At 36.2% G+C, this 16,900-nt stretch overlaps 2 protein-coding genes across 2 annotated transcripts; one reads left to right on the forward strand and one right to left on the reverse strand.

The window, feature by feature from the left end:
- Positions 1 to 5,487: 5,487 nt before the first annotated feature.
- Positions 5,488 to 8,537, forward strand: LOC108197596 (glyoxylase I 4). Its single transcript, XM_017365252.2, has 5 exons — positions 5,488 to 5,646; positions 6,838 to 7,018; positions 7,775 to 7,858; positions 7,945 to 8,148; positions 8,240 to 8,537. Exons 1-5 carry the CDS (start codon positions 5,563 to 5,565, stop codon positions 8,332 to 8,334), a joined length of 648 nt encoding a protein of 215 aa, XP_017220741.1. The 5' UTR covers positions 5,488 to 5,562; the 3' UTR covers positions 8,335 to 8,537.
- Positions 8,538 to 9,529: 992 nt separating this feature from the next.
- Positions 9,530 to 15,041, reverse strand: LOC108197060 (lycopene epsilon cyclase, chloroplastic). Its single transcript, NM_001329163.1, is given in 11 exon segments — positions 9,530 to 9,791; positions 10,012 to 10,144; positions 10,931 to 11,059; positions 11,131 to 11,227; positions 11,334 to 11,441; positions 11,527 to 11,670; positions 12,421 to 12,523; positions 12,604 to 12,714; positions 12,837 to 12,972; positions 13,633 to 13,804; positions 14,661 to 15,041. Coding segments are annotated over 11 exon segments (1,593 nt in total). The 5' UTR covers positions 14,955 to 15,041; the 3' UTR covers positions 9,530 to 9,625.
- Positions 15,042 to 16,900: the final 1,859 nt, after the last annotated feature.

The following is a 16,900-nucleotide window of genomic DNA, read 5'->3' on the forward strand; positions in this document are numbered from 1 at the left end:
ATGAATACAAGCTTTTGGGCCAAGAAATCAAAAGTTATAAAGATTGTGCAGATGTGGCCTTAAAGGCTCATTTTGCCATCATCCACAGAGAAGGCCAGAAGCTGTTTATTGGAACTGGCCATCCTCACTACTCATTTGCAAAAGCTGAAGAGGTGGCCAGAGAATGTGAAAAAGAGGAGTTTGAATCCCAACTCTCTTTGAACCAAATAGAGGTGGATGAAAGGTATGCTATTGAGCTGGAAGAGGAGTTGGCAGCTGAGCTTTTAAATGAGAAAGGATTGCCTCTTGAATCTTCTCCCAAGAAAAAGAGAGTCAAATCTAAAACTAAGATGCCTGAGGCAGCCAAGAGAAGAGAAGAAGTGCCAGAAAAGCCTATCTCAAAGCCTTCTTCTCCAATCAAGGATACCACAGTAGTACATCCAGATGTCAACTTCCATGATGAGCCAATAATGCCAAAGGAGGAGCCAATTGACTTGGAAGATATTCCAATTCCAGCTTTTCTTGTCCAAGAATCTTCCAAGCCAAAGAAGAAAGTCAAGTCTGTGGCTAAAAGGATGACTAACCCTCCTAAACCTCCAAAAGAACCTGAGAACCCTGATGACTATCTCATCATTGCTAACATTGAAGAAATTTCTGAGTTGGATCTGGAGCTGGATGATCTTCAAGAAGTAAGAGGAATAGAAGCAACTTCAAAGTTACCTGAAAGATTGGTATTCTCTTACAAAAACAAGGGTGATGTCATCTGGCCTCTTCACAGAGTTCTGAATTCTGAGGGATTCAGTTCTCTAACAAAAATATATGGATCTATGAAGAGGACTGGAGGATTTACACCACCTGCAAAGCAAATGGTACTAAAGAGAATCCTTGAGATCAGGAAAGAATGGAATTCAGATGCTAGTCTACAAAGAAGGCTGAAAATTCCCTACACTGGAAAGAAAATTCATCATGAACCTACTCCAGTCATGGAATTTAGGGACAATCAAGGTGTTAGGAGATTTTTCAGACCTAAAGATCAACTCAAGGTTGCTAGCTTGAACACTCTGAAAACTCTCCAATCCAAGCTCAACAGACAAGATAGTGATGAAGAATGGTTCTACAGGATCTTTCAGAAGCAGATTAATATTCTTGAAGAAAAACTTAAGTCCAGAAGAAGAAGATCTTCTAGGAACAAGTAACTGCTCAGTCTAGAGGAGCATAATCATCTGTAATCTTTTCTAACTCTTGTATTTAAATTCTGCATTTTATTTTATTAATGTTTTGTTATCATCAAGTGTAGAATTTATGTCTGCATCTTCTCCAGTCATAAATTGGGGGAGATTGTTAGGAATCAATAATTTTTGATGATAACATAAACATTTCTGTAACATGTCTTACTTAGAATCTTTATCAAATTTCAGTTGTAATTGTTACATTTCTTGTCTTTGGGAATTATCAACGGATGGGTAGAATAGGATGGCTAATTGTAAATATCCAATGCCATGTAATTTTATCTAAGTGAAGGATATTCAACTGATGAGATGTAACTGTTCAACTGATAAAGACTGGATGATGTTTCAACTGATGAAAATCAAGCATTCAACTGAAGACAAAGTGTTCAACGGATAATGCTGAGGAATTCAACTGATAAGACTGGAACAGCATTCAACTGATGGAGTTTGTAATTCATTCAACTGATGAGCCAGGCATTCAACTGATAAAGTCAATAGCAGTTGAAAGCAACCAGAACCTTCAACTGATAAAGCAAAGAGCAGTTGAAAGTGACTAGAGCTTACGTCTGACAAATCACATGGATCGAATTACACTAAAATAGACATGGAAGCCTAATTAGGAAAATAAAGAAGAAGCAGAAACATACTTATCTCATGCAGTGCAATCTGGATCAAATCAAGATGATGGTCAAAGATGAAGACATCTCAGAAAGCATGCATAAGACAAAGTTGTGCAGCATTGTTTTTAGATTAGAGTGCATTTTGTAATCTAGCTAAAAGCTTTGTAAAACTTGGAGTATATAACCAAGTTAGCAGCATCAGTTGAACTTGTTCAATTACTTGAGAGAAAAATCTGAGAGTTAGAACTTGTTGAGTGATGAACCAGCAGCTGTGCGAATTGTAAACAATCCACAGATTCTTCTATATAAAATCTCACGGGTGGATCATTCAATCCACCCGTATTTTTAATACTTGGTGTTTTTCTGTTTACTGTGTTCTTAGTGTATTATTCTTGAATCTTTTAAGTTTGTAAAAGATTGTATTCAACCCCCCCCCTTCTACAATCTTTCTCATAGTTGGTGTAAAATAACAACGGCCACTTCAAGGAAGGAGAGAATTTTAGGATTTTCAAAGAGAGGTTTATATAAATCATGATTTAATTCCATAACATTTTATAGGATAATTTTAATTGAATATTCTAAAATTCTGATATATTTCTTAAATTCAAGTTCAATATATCTAGATTTCATGAAAAACACCGCACTTCAAAATTGTTGGATAAATATGGTCAGCTAAACTCAATATGTAAGATATTATGTAAAATTTGTTGAATTTATAAACATTATGCTCGGATAGGTATGACTATATTAATGGATTATATTTTAAAAACGATATGTAATTATTCGGTTGTTATAAATAGAATACATCGTTATGATAAGATAATAAATCTTGCTACAGGATGTTGGCTAAATATAGTCAACAATTTTAAACATCCTTTTTTTAATAGGAGAGTGATATTCTGAAATATAATGCACTTATTTTCTTCATATTATTTATATTTTCTATTAACGGAGAAATCTGGTGATAACAAGATTAGGGGAGGGTTGCTGAAATTATTGGTGGTTGACGACGGTGGACGACGGAGTAGGGATGATGATTTTGGGTTAGGCCGAGATCCTTGGGGAATTAGGGTTTTCTCACAAGATCGAAGGAGTGTTCGCTCTTGCAAGGGTTGCGTACCCCCAAGGGATCAAGGCAGACGTAGTTTTTGAGGAACAAGTAACCTAATCAGAATAGGTTTCTCATTCCTTGATTTCAGTGCTGGGCCACCGCCTTAGATCAAACAGATATGGGCTTCCGAAACCCAGCCTCCTTCAAGGAGCACAGTACTGGATGGGCTGACCCGATCCAGACCATGTGGATCTCCCCAAAAGTGACTACATGGGCTAGTCCGCTGTCCTCACTGAGGGCGAGGCAGATGGTGGGCCTGAGCCCAAGATATATTAACAATAGGACTTGAGAACTGAGTCTGATTGGCCTCTTCGGTATCAGGGGAGGACTAGACTCAACGGGCGAAGACTTGTTGCTACTTTCTTGCGCAAGCCGGGTGGTTGGTCGGTCGTTGACAAAAGTATCTTGGCCAGCACCATATTCGGGCGAGGACTTCGTTAATGGGTCGAGCTGGCTGATAACAAGTCTCTCGTTCAGGAACCTTGTCGTAGGTGAGGTCAGTATCGAGGGCGAAGTTGACCCAAACCACCGCCTTAGATCAGACAAATATGTGCTTCCGAAACCCGGCCTCCTTCAAGGAGCACAGTACTGGATGGGCTGACCCGATCCAGACCATGTGGATCTCCCCAAAAGTGACTACATGGGCTAGTCCGCTGTCCTCTCTGAGGGCGAGGCAGATGGTGGGCCTGAGCCCAAGATATATTAATAATAGGACTTGAGAACTGAGTCTGATTGGCCTCTTCGGTATCAGGGGAGGACTAGACTCAACGGGCGAAGACTTGTTGCTACTTTCTTGCGCAAGCCGGGTGGTTGGTCGGTCGTTGACAAAAGTATCTTGGCCAGCACCATATTCGGGCGAGGACTTCGTTAATGGGTCGAGCTGGCAGATAACAAGTCTCTCGTTCAGGAACCTTGTCGTAGGTGAGGTCAGTATCGAGGGCGAAGTTGACCCAAACGTGTTGACTTTCTTGATCGTAAGACAAGCAAGACAAGATTCATGCAATCAATAGTGGAGTCGATATTTGGGCATAACATTTTTAATATGATATAAATATACTTTTTTCTAAAGATTTTAGACTATTGAAGTTGTTTTTAATGGTAAAGAAAACACGTCATATGAAAAATAATAATTATAAGAGGTAATTGCATATCGCACCCCCTAAGTATCGTTCAAAAACGATAGAGTACCTATACTTTAAGAAACTCAACTCGCACGCCTTATCTTTACTTCTCACAACCGAGATGCACCCCTGCCGTTAACTTCTGTTAACTCAGTGCACTCCGTTAAGTCACTATATATATAATTGCAATTCGGACCCCCTAACTTACGTTCAAAAACGATATTATACCCATATTTTTGAAAACTCGAATCGCATCACCTATTTTTACATCTCAGGAACGATACGCACCCCCTCTGTTGAATTCCGTTACCTTCCGTTAAAATACTCCTCCGTCTCAATTTACATGTCCCTTTTTGCTTTTTCAGGAGTTAAATTGACTAATTTTTGACCAACTATTTGAAAATATGTATTTATTATTTTAGAAAATAGAAAGTTACATATTAAAATAGACTAGATTTGATTTTTGATGATATTTTTTTAAATTTTTTTAATCAATTTTTTCAAACAAAATAATTAAAATTTATATATTTTAATCAATAGATAAATTTATGTATTATTTATAATAAATATCACATAATATTTATTTTTATATTTAAAATAGTGTATATTTTAAGTACCTAATACATATGTCACTAAAAATTTAAAATCATTCAATATGTAAAATTATTTTGACTTGGGGATAACTTAATTAAACAAAAATTTAAAAAAATATCATCAAAAAATAAATCTAGTCTATTTGTTTTCGCAAATAATAGAGGGTCCGACTTTCGCAAATAATAGAGGTAATTGCAATTCGGACCCCCTATTATTTACCTCTATTAAAATAGGCTAGATTAATTTCTGATGATATTTTTTTAAAACAAAATCTAGTATATTTTAATATGTAACTTTCTATTTCCTAAAATAATAAATAAATATTTTTTTAATAGTTGGTCAAAAATTAGTCAATTTGACTTCTCAAAAAGCAAAAGAGACATGTAAATTGAGACGAGAGAATATTTTAACGGAAGGTAACGGAATTCAACGGAGAGGGTGCGTATCGTTCTTGAAATGTAAAGATAGGTTGTGCGATTTAGGTTTCCAAAAGTACCGGTACAATATTGTTTTTGAACGTAAGTTAGGGGGTCCGAATTGCAAATATATATATAGTGACTTAACGGAGTGCACTGAGTTAACGGAAGTTACAGAGGGTGCATCTCGATTTTGAGAAGTAAAAATAAGTGGTGCGAGTTGAGTTTCTTAAAATATAGGTACTCTATCGTTTTTGAACGATACTTAGAGGTTGCAATATGCAATTACCTCTAATTTTAAATACCAAATCTATGAAAACACCCATGTATGCACTTTTTCATAGTATTTCTGAAATATGATCCAAGCATAGCCTCACAAAACTAGTTCATGGGTGAAAAAACTTAAATAAAACAGAGAAAAAATGAGTGGTCAACAAACGAGAATAAGAAGTGTATATAAAACTAAACAAAAAAAGAAGTGATACTACATGTATGTATATCGGTTCTAGACTTATAGCTAGTGTTCCAATGGCATCCTGTGCAACTTCATTTCTCACAATTCTTCCCAACAACCAGGTATTTTCATAGCTGTATATATCTTATGATTATTGGTATCTTAATGAAATTTCAAGATTATATTGTTAGATTGATGATTATTTGATATTTATAGACATTAAAGTATTGAACTTTGTAAATACTTGCTTATAGATTTAATTATCAAGGTGAAAGACAATCTGGGCAGTAAAGAATGCTCAGGAACTGTTGAAAATTTGAGCTTTATTTCGAATTGCTGTTATGTCTAGTCAAGAAGTGGTAAAAATTCAAGCTTTATGCTCAGGAATTGTTAAAAATGTAAACTTTATGTGTTTAGGGTTGATATAAGTTTGGTGGGAAGGGAAAGAGACTTGTTGTTGATTAATTGTTGGTTTTGAATTTGTTACGGAAGGTTCTTAGCTCGGAAGATATTGTTTCGTATTAGTGGAGCTTATGGACATGAGCTATATTAAAGTACTAGCTTCAGATGCAGTTGAATTTTAGAACTAATATCTCAACTGGATTAGCTACAACATTTATTTTGAGAAATTTTAAGTGTTTGAATACCCTCCACGAAAAAATCCTGTAGTTTGTAATATTCCTTTAATTTGGATGTCATATTGTTTCAAATTGCACTAGATGGGGTCGATTTTTCAATTTATATTAGTTTCTCCATTTTCTCGTGGTCAAGTGCCCACTGCCCACTTAACTGTGTATCTAAATTCTGGTTTTCGTTACCGTTGTACAATTATACTTAATACGGATTCCATTATCTTGATCTGGCTACTATTCTAGACAAGGACAAAGTAACCCGCTGTGTTGTCTCTGGTGGCAAGTTTTTGCGTATCTATTTCTTGTAGTAGCAAACATGCAGAAGTCTTTTCGATTTATATGTAACAAGCATTATGAACTTGATGGTTCCCAATAAGGCTCAGGAGGCAATAGAGTTGGATGTACTGTTACTTTGTGTCTTGTCTTGTGTCTTTATTTTATGCTTAATGGCTCTTACCTTTTGTTGAACCAGCCTCAGATGCGAAGCTCAATACATGTTCTAAGTTCTAAAAGTAGGCAATGCTAAGTTGTAATTTGATTTCTTTGTTTAGGATTATGGTTGAAGTTACTAACTACAAGGTGTCATTCACTTGTTGAATTCTGTATCTAAGTTACTAACTACAACTATACAAGGTGCCATTCATTTTAACATCCACTTGTTGAATATATTTTCTTTCTCAGGTGAATCATGTTACGCTCAGCACCATTGCCACATATACACCATTAAAAAGAAATTTACAGAAATCTATAGGAAATGGTAGAAACCAAGGGCATTGTCTGCGGACAAAAGTGAAAACGTCTATAGATGCAGATGTACTTGCCAAAGATTCTACCACTTCTGAGTCTGTTGATGATAACAGTGGTAAAACTTCTTTCATTTTATTATCTCCAAGTGAAGAATATATAGTAAAGACAAATATGAAGTCACTAAATGTACACACATGATTGTGCTGTTACCCTACTTATATAAGTTGAAACTGCAGTGGAGCAAATACATGTTCCCCTAATTGTATTATGTATACCTACATAAACAAGTCATTTCTCGACATTTCTAATATTAATGGAGTACAAATCAGAGACTTTTGCATTGATATGTTTCAGTGACACTGTAACTGAACTCTGTAAAAGAAGCACTCATATACACACACTTTGATGGAGGAATTGGCCATCATCATAATAGCGTCTTGCCCTTAAAGCAGTTTTAGGTCTTCAGTTGTCAAATTAATATGCATGAAACTCACTGAAATGAAATGATTTGCAGTTGCTCGAAATGTTAGAACAATTACAAGACGAGTTGTATATAAATAACCGTAAATTTTTTAGTACATCTTGAGAGATCTTTCCTCGTAATTTATAAATACATTTAACTGACTCTACTATTAATTGTAATCATTTTTCTATTGTCTTTAGAATTTACTTGACCATTGTGTTAAAGTCTAATTTGGATTCGAAATAGATAGCCATAAATAGAGTTGATCGTAACTTATAAGCTTATAGTGTAGTATCCATGCTAATTTATTAGATTTAAGAGTATGATTAGTTTATAGGTTAGAGTGTCGCCAACCGTAACCCCTCTTGGCAATATTTAGCCTGATTTATATCTGTAAAACACATGCAGATTTTGGAGTTGTTAACATGCATCACGTGGGATTGTTATGTGAAAATCTTGAGCGGTCGCTTGATTTCTATCAGAACCTTCTTGGTAATCCTCTTCTTTGTGCAACAGATGGTTAAATGCTAGTGTTAGTTATTGCATCTGTCTAATTTAAAGGTTGAAATGAATAATAGGTCTCAAAATAAATGAGGCACGGCCACATGATAAGCTACCATACAGGGGTGCATGGCTGTGGGTGGGTTCTGAGATGATTCATCTGATGGAGCTTCCTAATCCTGATCCATACACTGGGCGGCCTGAGCATGGGGGTCGAGATAGGCATACTTGTATTGCAATTCGAGATGTGTCTAAGCTTAAGGCAATCCTTGACAAGGCTGGTATAGATACTGTACCTGGTCAATTCTTCACCTGGCCTAAATTTTTTAAGAGAATTTGCCTGATATTGTGTCATGTATCCGATTATAACAGGTATTCCGTATACACTCAGTCGCTCTGGGAGACCAGCGATTTTCACACGAGACCCGGATACTAATGCACTCGAATTTACACAAGTGGATTGCTGAAATGTTTTATAATTAGCATAATCTCGAAGGACTTCTGATTCTGTAAAGTTTGTATATATTAGTAAATCATGTAAACTCTATTATACTATTACTAGCTGTGATCCTGGTGCCGATACACTAGAGTCTTAGGCATGCAGATTGCAGACATAAACGAAAGATCTGAATAAAACAAATGTTGCGTTTGTGCAACAGTTTCTTGGACACCCCAATTAGAAGATATACTTGCTTAATGGGTGAACATTTGCCAATAACCAGGGGCTTAACTGGAAGATTTCAACATAGGATACACAGAGGAAATTGCAACTCATTTGTTTCAGACAGTCACCCAACAATTATCTGCTTAAAGAAGAAAAGAAAAGTCCATTTTGCATCCGAAGATGCTAGTTAATGGCAGTGGGAGAAAAGTCTCTTTATATAAAAATGATGTCGAACTTAAGCATGGAAACTCCATTTTTACTTATAAGTTCATGCAGTCCTTTGTAAAAGAAAAAAAGAGTATCCTTTCAAGCTTTGGAAAGTGGAAACATTCTTCAGCTTGCAAGTATACCAGATGACAATGGAACGGAGGCTTTAGAATGCTCAGCTTGTTGCTGTTCTTTTGCACACTGATTAAGCTAGGAGGTTGTTTAAATCAATTATCAAGCCAGTCGTTTTCGTCCCCGAAATCAATGACAAAGCACCTCAATGGCTCAATCACGCTTAAATCACAACAGTCATGGATGCTGTGCTTCTCAGTGTCGCAAATTATCTTATCCTTCGCACGTTTGTTATTTTCAGAAACTGTATACAGAAGGCTAATCAGTTGAGTTGCATTGATCCTTAACTGGTGAGATCCCTCTCTTCCCCCTCTCCTAGGTATAGCACATTAGCAAATCCAAACACCTCAACTCTGCTAAAAAAATTCTATATCTTTTGGCTACGTGCTGCATTTAGTTCTGGACAGATCCAGATAATGCAGGCAGCTCATTTCCCTCTTAGATATATATCTTATACAGCTTTGGCTCACTTTACTATGACCTACTCTGCTGTGCAAAAAAGTACCAAGCTGATGAACATAGACCGAAGGAGAAAATGTAAATGAATCAACTAATGGAGCATCATCCTAAATGTTCCGCATACTCCTAACGAAAAACTGAGAAATGCTGTGAAATCAACGATGACTTTACAGTTAGAAGATAAAGAACATGTTATGTGTATAGATCAAAAATGATAATTATATATATTATGAAAAGAGTTATTTACATAACTTTCTGAACCGAGCATTTGGGCTAAGATATACAAATTAGGGATCCTAGGCCGTTAAATATGTTTTTACCATTGTAGCTCCTGTTGGATCAGAAAGGAGATGTCTTACAAGGGACATTCTCAAGTGGTGTGGGGCTATGATAAACATATAAAAGGCAAATAGTACAAGGTCGACTGAGGATAGAGAAGAACCAAGAAATCCCTGCCACATCCTGCAAATTAACAAGTAATTTTGAAATACCATAACTAGTGCATGATAAACAATTATCGTCTTCCTACAGAAGTAGAAGATATATCTCACATAAATATTTAATATGCATTCTATCATAATCTCTACATTCTTGTGTCATGTGAAGAACATACATTTCATGGACAAATATGATATGTACTGCATAACTTGAAAGGATATATGACGTGAGTTCCAAACTATACCAGGTGGGTAAGCGGAAAAAAGTTTGGAAGAATGTTCTTATGCCGTCGATATCCAGCTGTAAAATGAGTGCTAGTCCAAATAGAAAGAATGCTCTCTGGCGTTTCCTTTCTTGAGGCCACAGGGTCTTCCAAGCTAAAAGTAAATGATCAGATTTTAAGTCAGAAAATAACATATATAACAATGCAGCACTTAACTACAAAAAACTTATGCGAATGATCATGAAGTTATGATGCATATATGACTAGTAAATGTTGGTCCCTTGGTTCAAGCAGCTTTCTGATTCAACCAGCAGTCCAGCAATTCTACACAACTGGTATTACATGATAACTTACTGCAACAGTGGTTCTCCAAATGAGAAGAATCAATGATTAGGTACAATTATAGTTACGTTTGTATCAAATATACGTTTCGCATTTCCCTTTTCAAGCAGGACTAGCACCTATCAATTACCATTAATAATTAATAATTACTGCACAATTTTCTGGGGTGCGATCATATCCAACCATCACTAATTCCCTCTCCTCTAGGGTGAAACTGGACATTATTCAGGGAAGGCTTACTTTTAGGTCATCGAAAGGTATAGCATTTTGCTTTTGCACTACCAGTATAAGCTTCATCCAACACTAATTTAGCTTCACAAATAAGCAATTGACTAAGAGTCTTAGACACACCATTGCTCCTAGTTGTCAATCTACACCCAAACTGCAGCTTTATTGTAATATACAAACATCACAAAACTGTGTTGCATAAGGTCGCCTATCGCAGCTGCCAAATCTGGCAGGTTGTACATCTACATGTTAGACAAAATTCTGATCTTTTACATGGTAAGCATTCATAGACACAATTTCTAGTTATGATTTGTGAATGATTCAGTGGACAGTACAGAAACAAAATGATTTACTTAAAATCCATATGTACCTTGCATTGAGATGTTCTCTGTATATCTTCCATAATTAATCATCCCGTTCATTTGACTACTTTTCAAGATGTTTGCAATAACAGCAGCGTAATTTGGGGCCTCTGACAATGATCTGACAACTGAATAGCCTGCAGCTCATATATTGAATGTCAAGAATCTGAGATAAGACAGAATCCTGATACTCTAGTTCTTTTCTTACCAGTGGCTGGATGCACCATGCTTGCAGCTGCACCAAATGCAAGGTTTTTTTGCTCAGTATTAGGTAAAGATCCCCCAACAGGTATATAAGACCATTCCTGCATAAATAACCGTGAATATTGAGTAAATAAGTAGTATATTAGTTTGAAGTTAATTTAGAATGTACAGGTTCCTGCTGGTTCTGGAATATGGAAAGAAGATTACCTCTTCATATGTCTTGGCAACTCGAATTCCCATCGTCTGTAATCTTGACATGAGTTTTTTCTTCAGTAGATCGAATGGCATCGCATCTTTTGAAGCCAAACATGTCTCCTGCAGTGCCATCAAACTTTAATTTGGATATGATTGAGATAACTGGACTTGTCTATTCAGAAGATGACAGAAAAACATATTGAACCTCAAAGAAAATCCTTGTTGGGGACATGGGCATCACATAAAGAAATGTTGGATATTCTGCCTCCACGCCTGGAACTTTTTGTTTGGTATAATCTCTGTAATCCATGAAAACCATTAGACTGGGATCATATGGATTGTTTTCCACCTGCAAGAAGAAGTTATAGTTTAGCAATTTAGTAATACCACAAAATATGCCCTTATGTTTAGCTCATGTGCTGATCTGCATAATCATGCATGCGATAATGGTATAATACCTATGAGTTGCAACTGGGAGACGTTAAATATTCTAACACCATAGGAGCACATAGTGATTTGTGTTCAGCAGTGACACTCATCCATATATAGAAACTGATGCATTAGTCCATATTATCAAATAAGCTTATATATGAGGCGGATCCAATGTAGGATGGATAGGGGCTTCAGTCTACAGTCCCCCCCCCCCCCCCCCCACCCACACACACACACACACACAGAGAGAAAAGTTTGTATTTAGAACTAGTAAATGGATTTAACCTATATATATGTTATCTACTATCTTAATTAGTATGACATAATCACAAGTTATGATCAAGCTCCACAAGTGACCAAAAAATTGTATACACTGTCACTGTTGATCACTTGATCTAGCTTTCTATAATTGCCATAGTTGCATTTCCCTTGGATAAGTAGGCTATATGTTATATTTCTATCTAGAAAATTACCAAGACCCCCAAGTGGTAATAATTTCTGGATCTACCCCTGTCTAAACCTCTACTCCTACTAAGTTTACAGCAGAGTGTATAGTAAACCAACTAAAGATGGTCAGACAAGCTTCTTTTACTTGGTTACAACTTACAATAACAAGAGCAAGAAGCAATAAAGTTGGAAGCAAGCTATTCCCAAGTGACATTCTCACCTCAACCTCGACACCATAAGCTGTTTGGACAGAAACTCTGGGACCCCCAACCTCATACTGCAAAAGTTTCCCAGAAGCTGCTCCAGATGCAACAGTAGCAAGCCTACAATGATATATCAGAAGCTTGAAAATTGTTTTCTTTATTTCCTAGTACTGAAATTATATGAAGAGTTTGGGTTCTACCTGCATGGAATGACAATATTATTTTCACACTCAACCAGGCTGTGGCCATCTCCAGCTTCAATAATCTTTTCAACTTTTGAGCTAAGATACGAAACACCTGACTCGACACACCTAGAAAAATTAATACAAACTTAACTATAAATGCCAACAGAAGATATAAGCTTCAATGAAGTGAAAGAAAATGAAGTCTTATTGATAAAAAAAATAATGAATGATACATTAGTTTACCCTACCTTTTAAGCAATTCTTCATGAAGCAAATGGCGACTAACTCTTCCGTAAGCACGGCCAATCATAATAGGATCACCATCATCAAGATATACAATAGTATCCCGCCAAACATGCTCAATACACCCTTCAAGTCCAAGATCTGCCCAAAAGGATGGAAAAGTTAGCTTGACACTGAAAACAATAGCAATTGCAAAAGCATGATACCTTCTATTAATAAAAAGGTGTACTTAATAGAACAGGAAGTAAAGTTTCAGTGATATAAAAGCTATTGCAGAGAAGTAAATGGTTGGGTAGCTAAAGCTATTGGTTGACGATGTGCGTGCATGGAATCTATAAAGAATTGGGAATTCAGAATTAAAGATCATATGATTGGGGTCCAGGTGCGTAATGATACTAGATTAATCAACTGTTGCGTAGTCATCCATAGTGTTCCATGAGTTTAAAACAAACAGGAGGGCATCGCACATTATGTTTAGCCATCAACTGTTCCATTTAAGTCAGTAAATGGGCATATTGTTTCTTGCTTAATTCATTAGATTCAAACCTTGGTGGTGTTTTAATTATAGATCTCTGCATCACCTTAAACCATTTCACAAAATACACTAATGCAAGAATCAGGCTTGTACAGATTAAAGATATGGATCCTCGGTAAACAGCTAAACAGCAAATATAGAAAGTTTATAAAACAAAAGAACATTTTAACATCAGGAACTATATGAACATTGCTTAATGCTTCTGTTAGGCTCAAGTTCTTGATGAAACAAAAGAGACATACATGCCACCAAAAAAGTATTTATACCTATAAATTCATCCTCCCATACACCATAATTATTAGTAAAGGGAAGATCAGGACCAATAAGCCCAACTCTCAGACCAAGCTTAGCTGATTCTGCAGCAAGAGCAAGACCAGCAGGACCACAACCAATAACCACCAAATCCAATACACTATCTCTAATAGGTATTCGCGGCAACTGCAATTAAAACTAATTTCAGAACCATGGTGCAAGTAAGTACAAATACCAATAAGATACTACCTGATCATATGATTGAATTAAATACAGTTTGCATCAGAAAAAAACCCATCAACCATTCTAAAGTAGATGCAAATACTAGTGTACTTATATAAACACCACTTACACATTTTTTAAATCCCAGTCAGTTACCAGAAGTTTTTACACTGAAGAAGTTCTTTATTTACCCAACATACAGAATATATAAGAATTACAATTGGAAATCTAGCTCTCTTAAAATAGCAAAGAGTGGGTCCAAAATTTTTAATGTAGAGATAAGCTTGCAATTACAGTAGCTCCCCAAAAGATGCTGCTATAATGCATTGAAATTATTCCCAGTGCAATAAAACGACGACTCCAGAGTCTCTAGTTTCAGCTCACTAACGTCTAAAGCATATTAATCATCTCATTTGCCTTGCAAAATAAATTAAGTACTTAACTTGTCTCTAAATTCTAATCAAGTACATTCGTATCTCCCTATCTATCAATATAGCCTCGCAAGTCAAGTCAGTGCATTCCTAACCTTCAAAATGTTAAATTAGTGACATTCAGCTTATTAAATTTCGCATTGAAGCTTTAACAAGTTACACTTTCAATTTCAATAAGCTAGGCTAGAATATAACTGTTTTGTTCTTCACAACTAAAGAAAATATTTTATTTACATTCTATATTTCAAGTAAACTTTAAGTGCACGAGAGAGAGAGGGAAGGGGGGGGGGGGGGGGGGGGAGAGGGAGAGAGAGCGGGGGAGAGAGAGAGAGAGAGAGGGAGGGAGGGAGAGAGAGGGTGAGGGGGGGGGGAGAGAGAGATTATGTTACTTTATGGGCAAGTTTAGACTGAGTATCCATAGCCTTATTCCGCTGCATTTGAACAAACAAAAGCTCCGAGCCACCGGCTTTAACAAAATCCTCCTTATCAGCAAACTCCTCATCTTCAACAACAGCAACACAACTACTAACCTCCTTCACACACCTCATCTCACTCTTCCTTCCACAACTCACCTTCACATTACTCCTTCTCAGCCTCTTCCTCCTCGGTCGCCTCCACGTCGGACACGTCGAGAACACCGCCATTGTTGTGAAGTTCCGGCCACCTATGCAGTACGACTCCATTGTTTCCGGCGAGAATTTAAATGTGTGTTTTAGTTACGGTGGCATTACGGTGGAGATTGTGTAGAAGTTTCTGGGGAATTGTGAAGTAAGGGGGAAGAGATAGGGGGAGCAATGTACAACTGCTATTTTGCCACGTGGAATGTTTTCATTGGGCGTACTCTTCAACCGCCATCCGATTAAATGCCACGTAGGCTGTTTTAATTTTTATCTTTACACGTTCTTTTGGTAATCACCAAGTGAGACGTGAGGGTATGTTGGCCGCCAACGATATGCATGGATTACCTTAACTTATCTTCTGTTAAAAAAAAAAAAAAAAATTATTTTATCTTTTGGATTATAATAAATTATAGAGTAAATTTCACGGGTGGCTCGAGTTTTTCAACATTACAAAATGTCGACCAAATTTTAAAAATAGCAAAGAATAGTGCCGTTAAGTCTAAAAAATTAAACAAAATGAAGGATATATCAGGAGAATCAAGCGAAATTCGTGTTCGGCTTCCACTCAACTAAAAACCCTAACCCCCTCTTACAAACCTAATCATTCTCTGAAAAAGTTGTAATAATCTATAAATCGAAAACCTAAAGTGAAGAGAAATGGGGTGGTTCATGCGATTACCACAAATATGATTCAGTAGAGTACCCTCGTTACAAAGGTTAGTTTTTCCTGACCTAAATTTTAGAAATTTGTCTGAGTATATATGTATGTGTGCTTTCTAGAATATAATTGTGAATACAATCAAATAAAACTGTGTGCGAGTTACAAATCGTGTATAAAATTGGAAAACAAATGCATAAAAATATTAAAAAAGATACGAATCTTCGAGTCCAGTCGAAACTGTCTCCTTAAAGCTATTTTGCATCTCACCGTATGTGTTGAGTCAATGGCCTCCCAAGATAAAATGAGGTTATGGCGTCGTTAGCAACAACGACACCTTTGACGAATTTGAATCGAGCAAGAGTACTATCACCAGAGTGATAGAATATATTTTTATATATATTCTATATGATTTTATTCTCATATTTATTTATATTTTGCACTGATTTGGATATTTATTTAATAGATTTTATTGTTTTATTGTAGGAAATAAAGAATTCCAAGTTGAGAAGGATTTGAAGCTAAAATAGCTATTTTGTAGCTAATTTCTACTAAAATTCGGATTTATTGGGTTCTACCCGATTTCTACACTGTTTGGGCCATATCTTGAGTTCCGGGTGTCAGAATTGGACGATCTTACAGCCCACGCGAAGCCCTTGAAATTCTCTTTAATTCAGAAGTGGTCCAAGAAGCAAAGTCCAACTGTAAAGGCCCGAAAACTGGACAGAACAGAAAGCTGCGAATTTTGAGACTAAATCCTACTTGGTTTTGGAGTTTTATTTTATATATTAGTTTTAAATATTAAAAGACTTTTATGAGGAGAGATAGATCAGTTTTTATCATTGTACAATATTATATTAGAATTAGGGTTAGAGAGGATGGGGGAACTATGACTTTTCTTGGGGTGACAACAATGAAGGTTACAAGTTTTCTTCTCTAGTTTTCTTGTTAATTTAATTATGTCTCTTTATCCTACTAGTTGTTTTGCTTGTTTAATTAGTATCGAGTAGTGTGTTCTAGGGTTTAAGGGGAAGCCATGTTTGCATTATTATGTTGGCATGATTTTACAGTGATTTGATTAATTGGTTAATTCTAATTGATATGTTTTAATATTGATTTGTGTAATCGGCCGATATCATGAATTGATTCTTGCTAATAGGAGTATGATCGAGAGATATACTACTAGAGGCACACATACGATTAGCATATTTGAATTTGAGTGCGAGAGCATCATTGGATTTATGAAAGCGTTAATACTCGAGAGAGATTAACATTGCTTTAATTACCCGATTAATTGAATTACTAAAAGTGATTATACGTGTAATCATGTTTCGAGAGTGTTGATGCTTGA

This window comes from Daucus carota, chromosome 8, assembly GCF_001625215.2.
Source record: "Daucus carota subsp. sativus chromosome 8, DH1 v3.0, whole genome shotgun sequence".
NCBI lineage: Eukaryota > Viridiplantae > Streptophyta > Magnoliopsida > Apiales > Apiaceae > Daucus > Daucus carota.

Bases quoted from the DNA above. Each gene is read 5' to 3' on its own strand.
- LOC108197596 (XM_017365252.2), top strand. From the start codon at position 5,563: ATGTATATCGGTTCTAGACTTATAGCTAGTGTTCCAATGGCATCCTGT. The intron at 5,647-6,837 runs GTATTTTCATAG...TTTCTTTCTCAG, and splicing joins CAATTCTTCCCAACAACCAG to GTGAATCATGTTACGCTCAG. The intron at 8,149-8,239 runs GTATAGATACTG...CGATTATAACAG, and splicing joins GGCAATCCTTGACAAGGCTG to GTATTCCGTATACACTCAGT.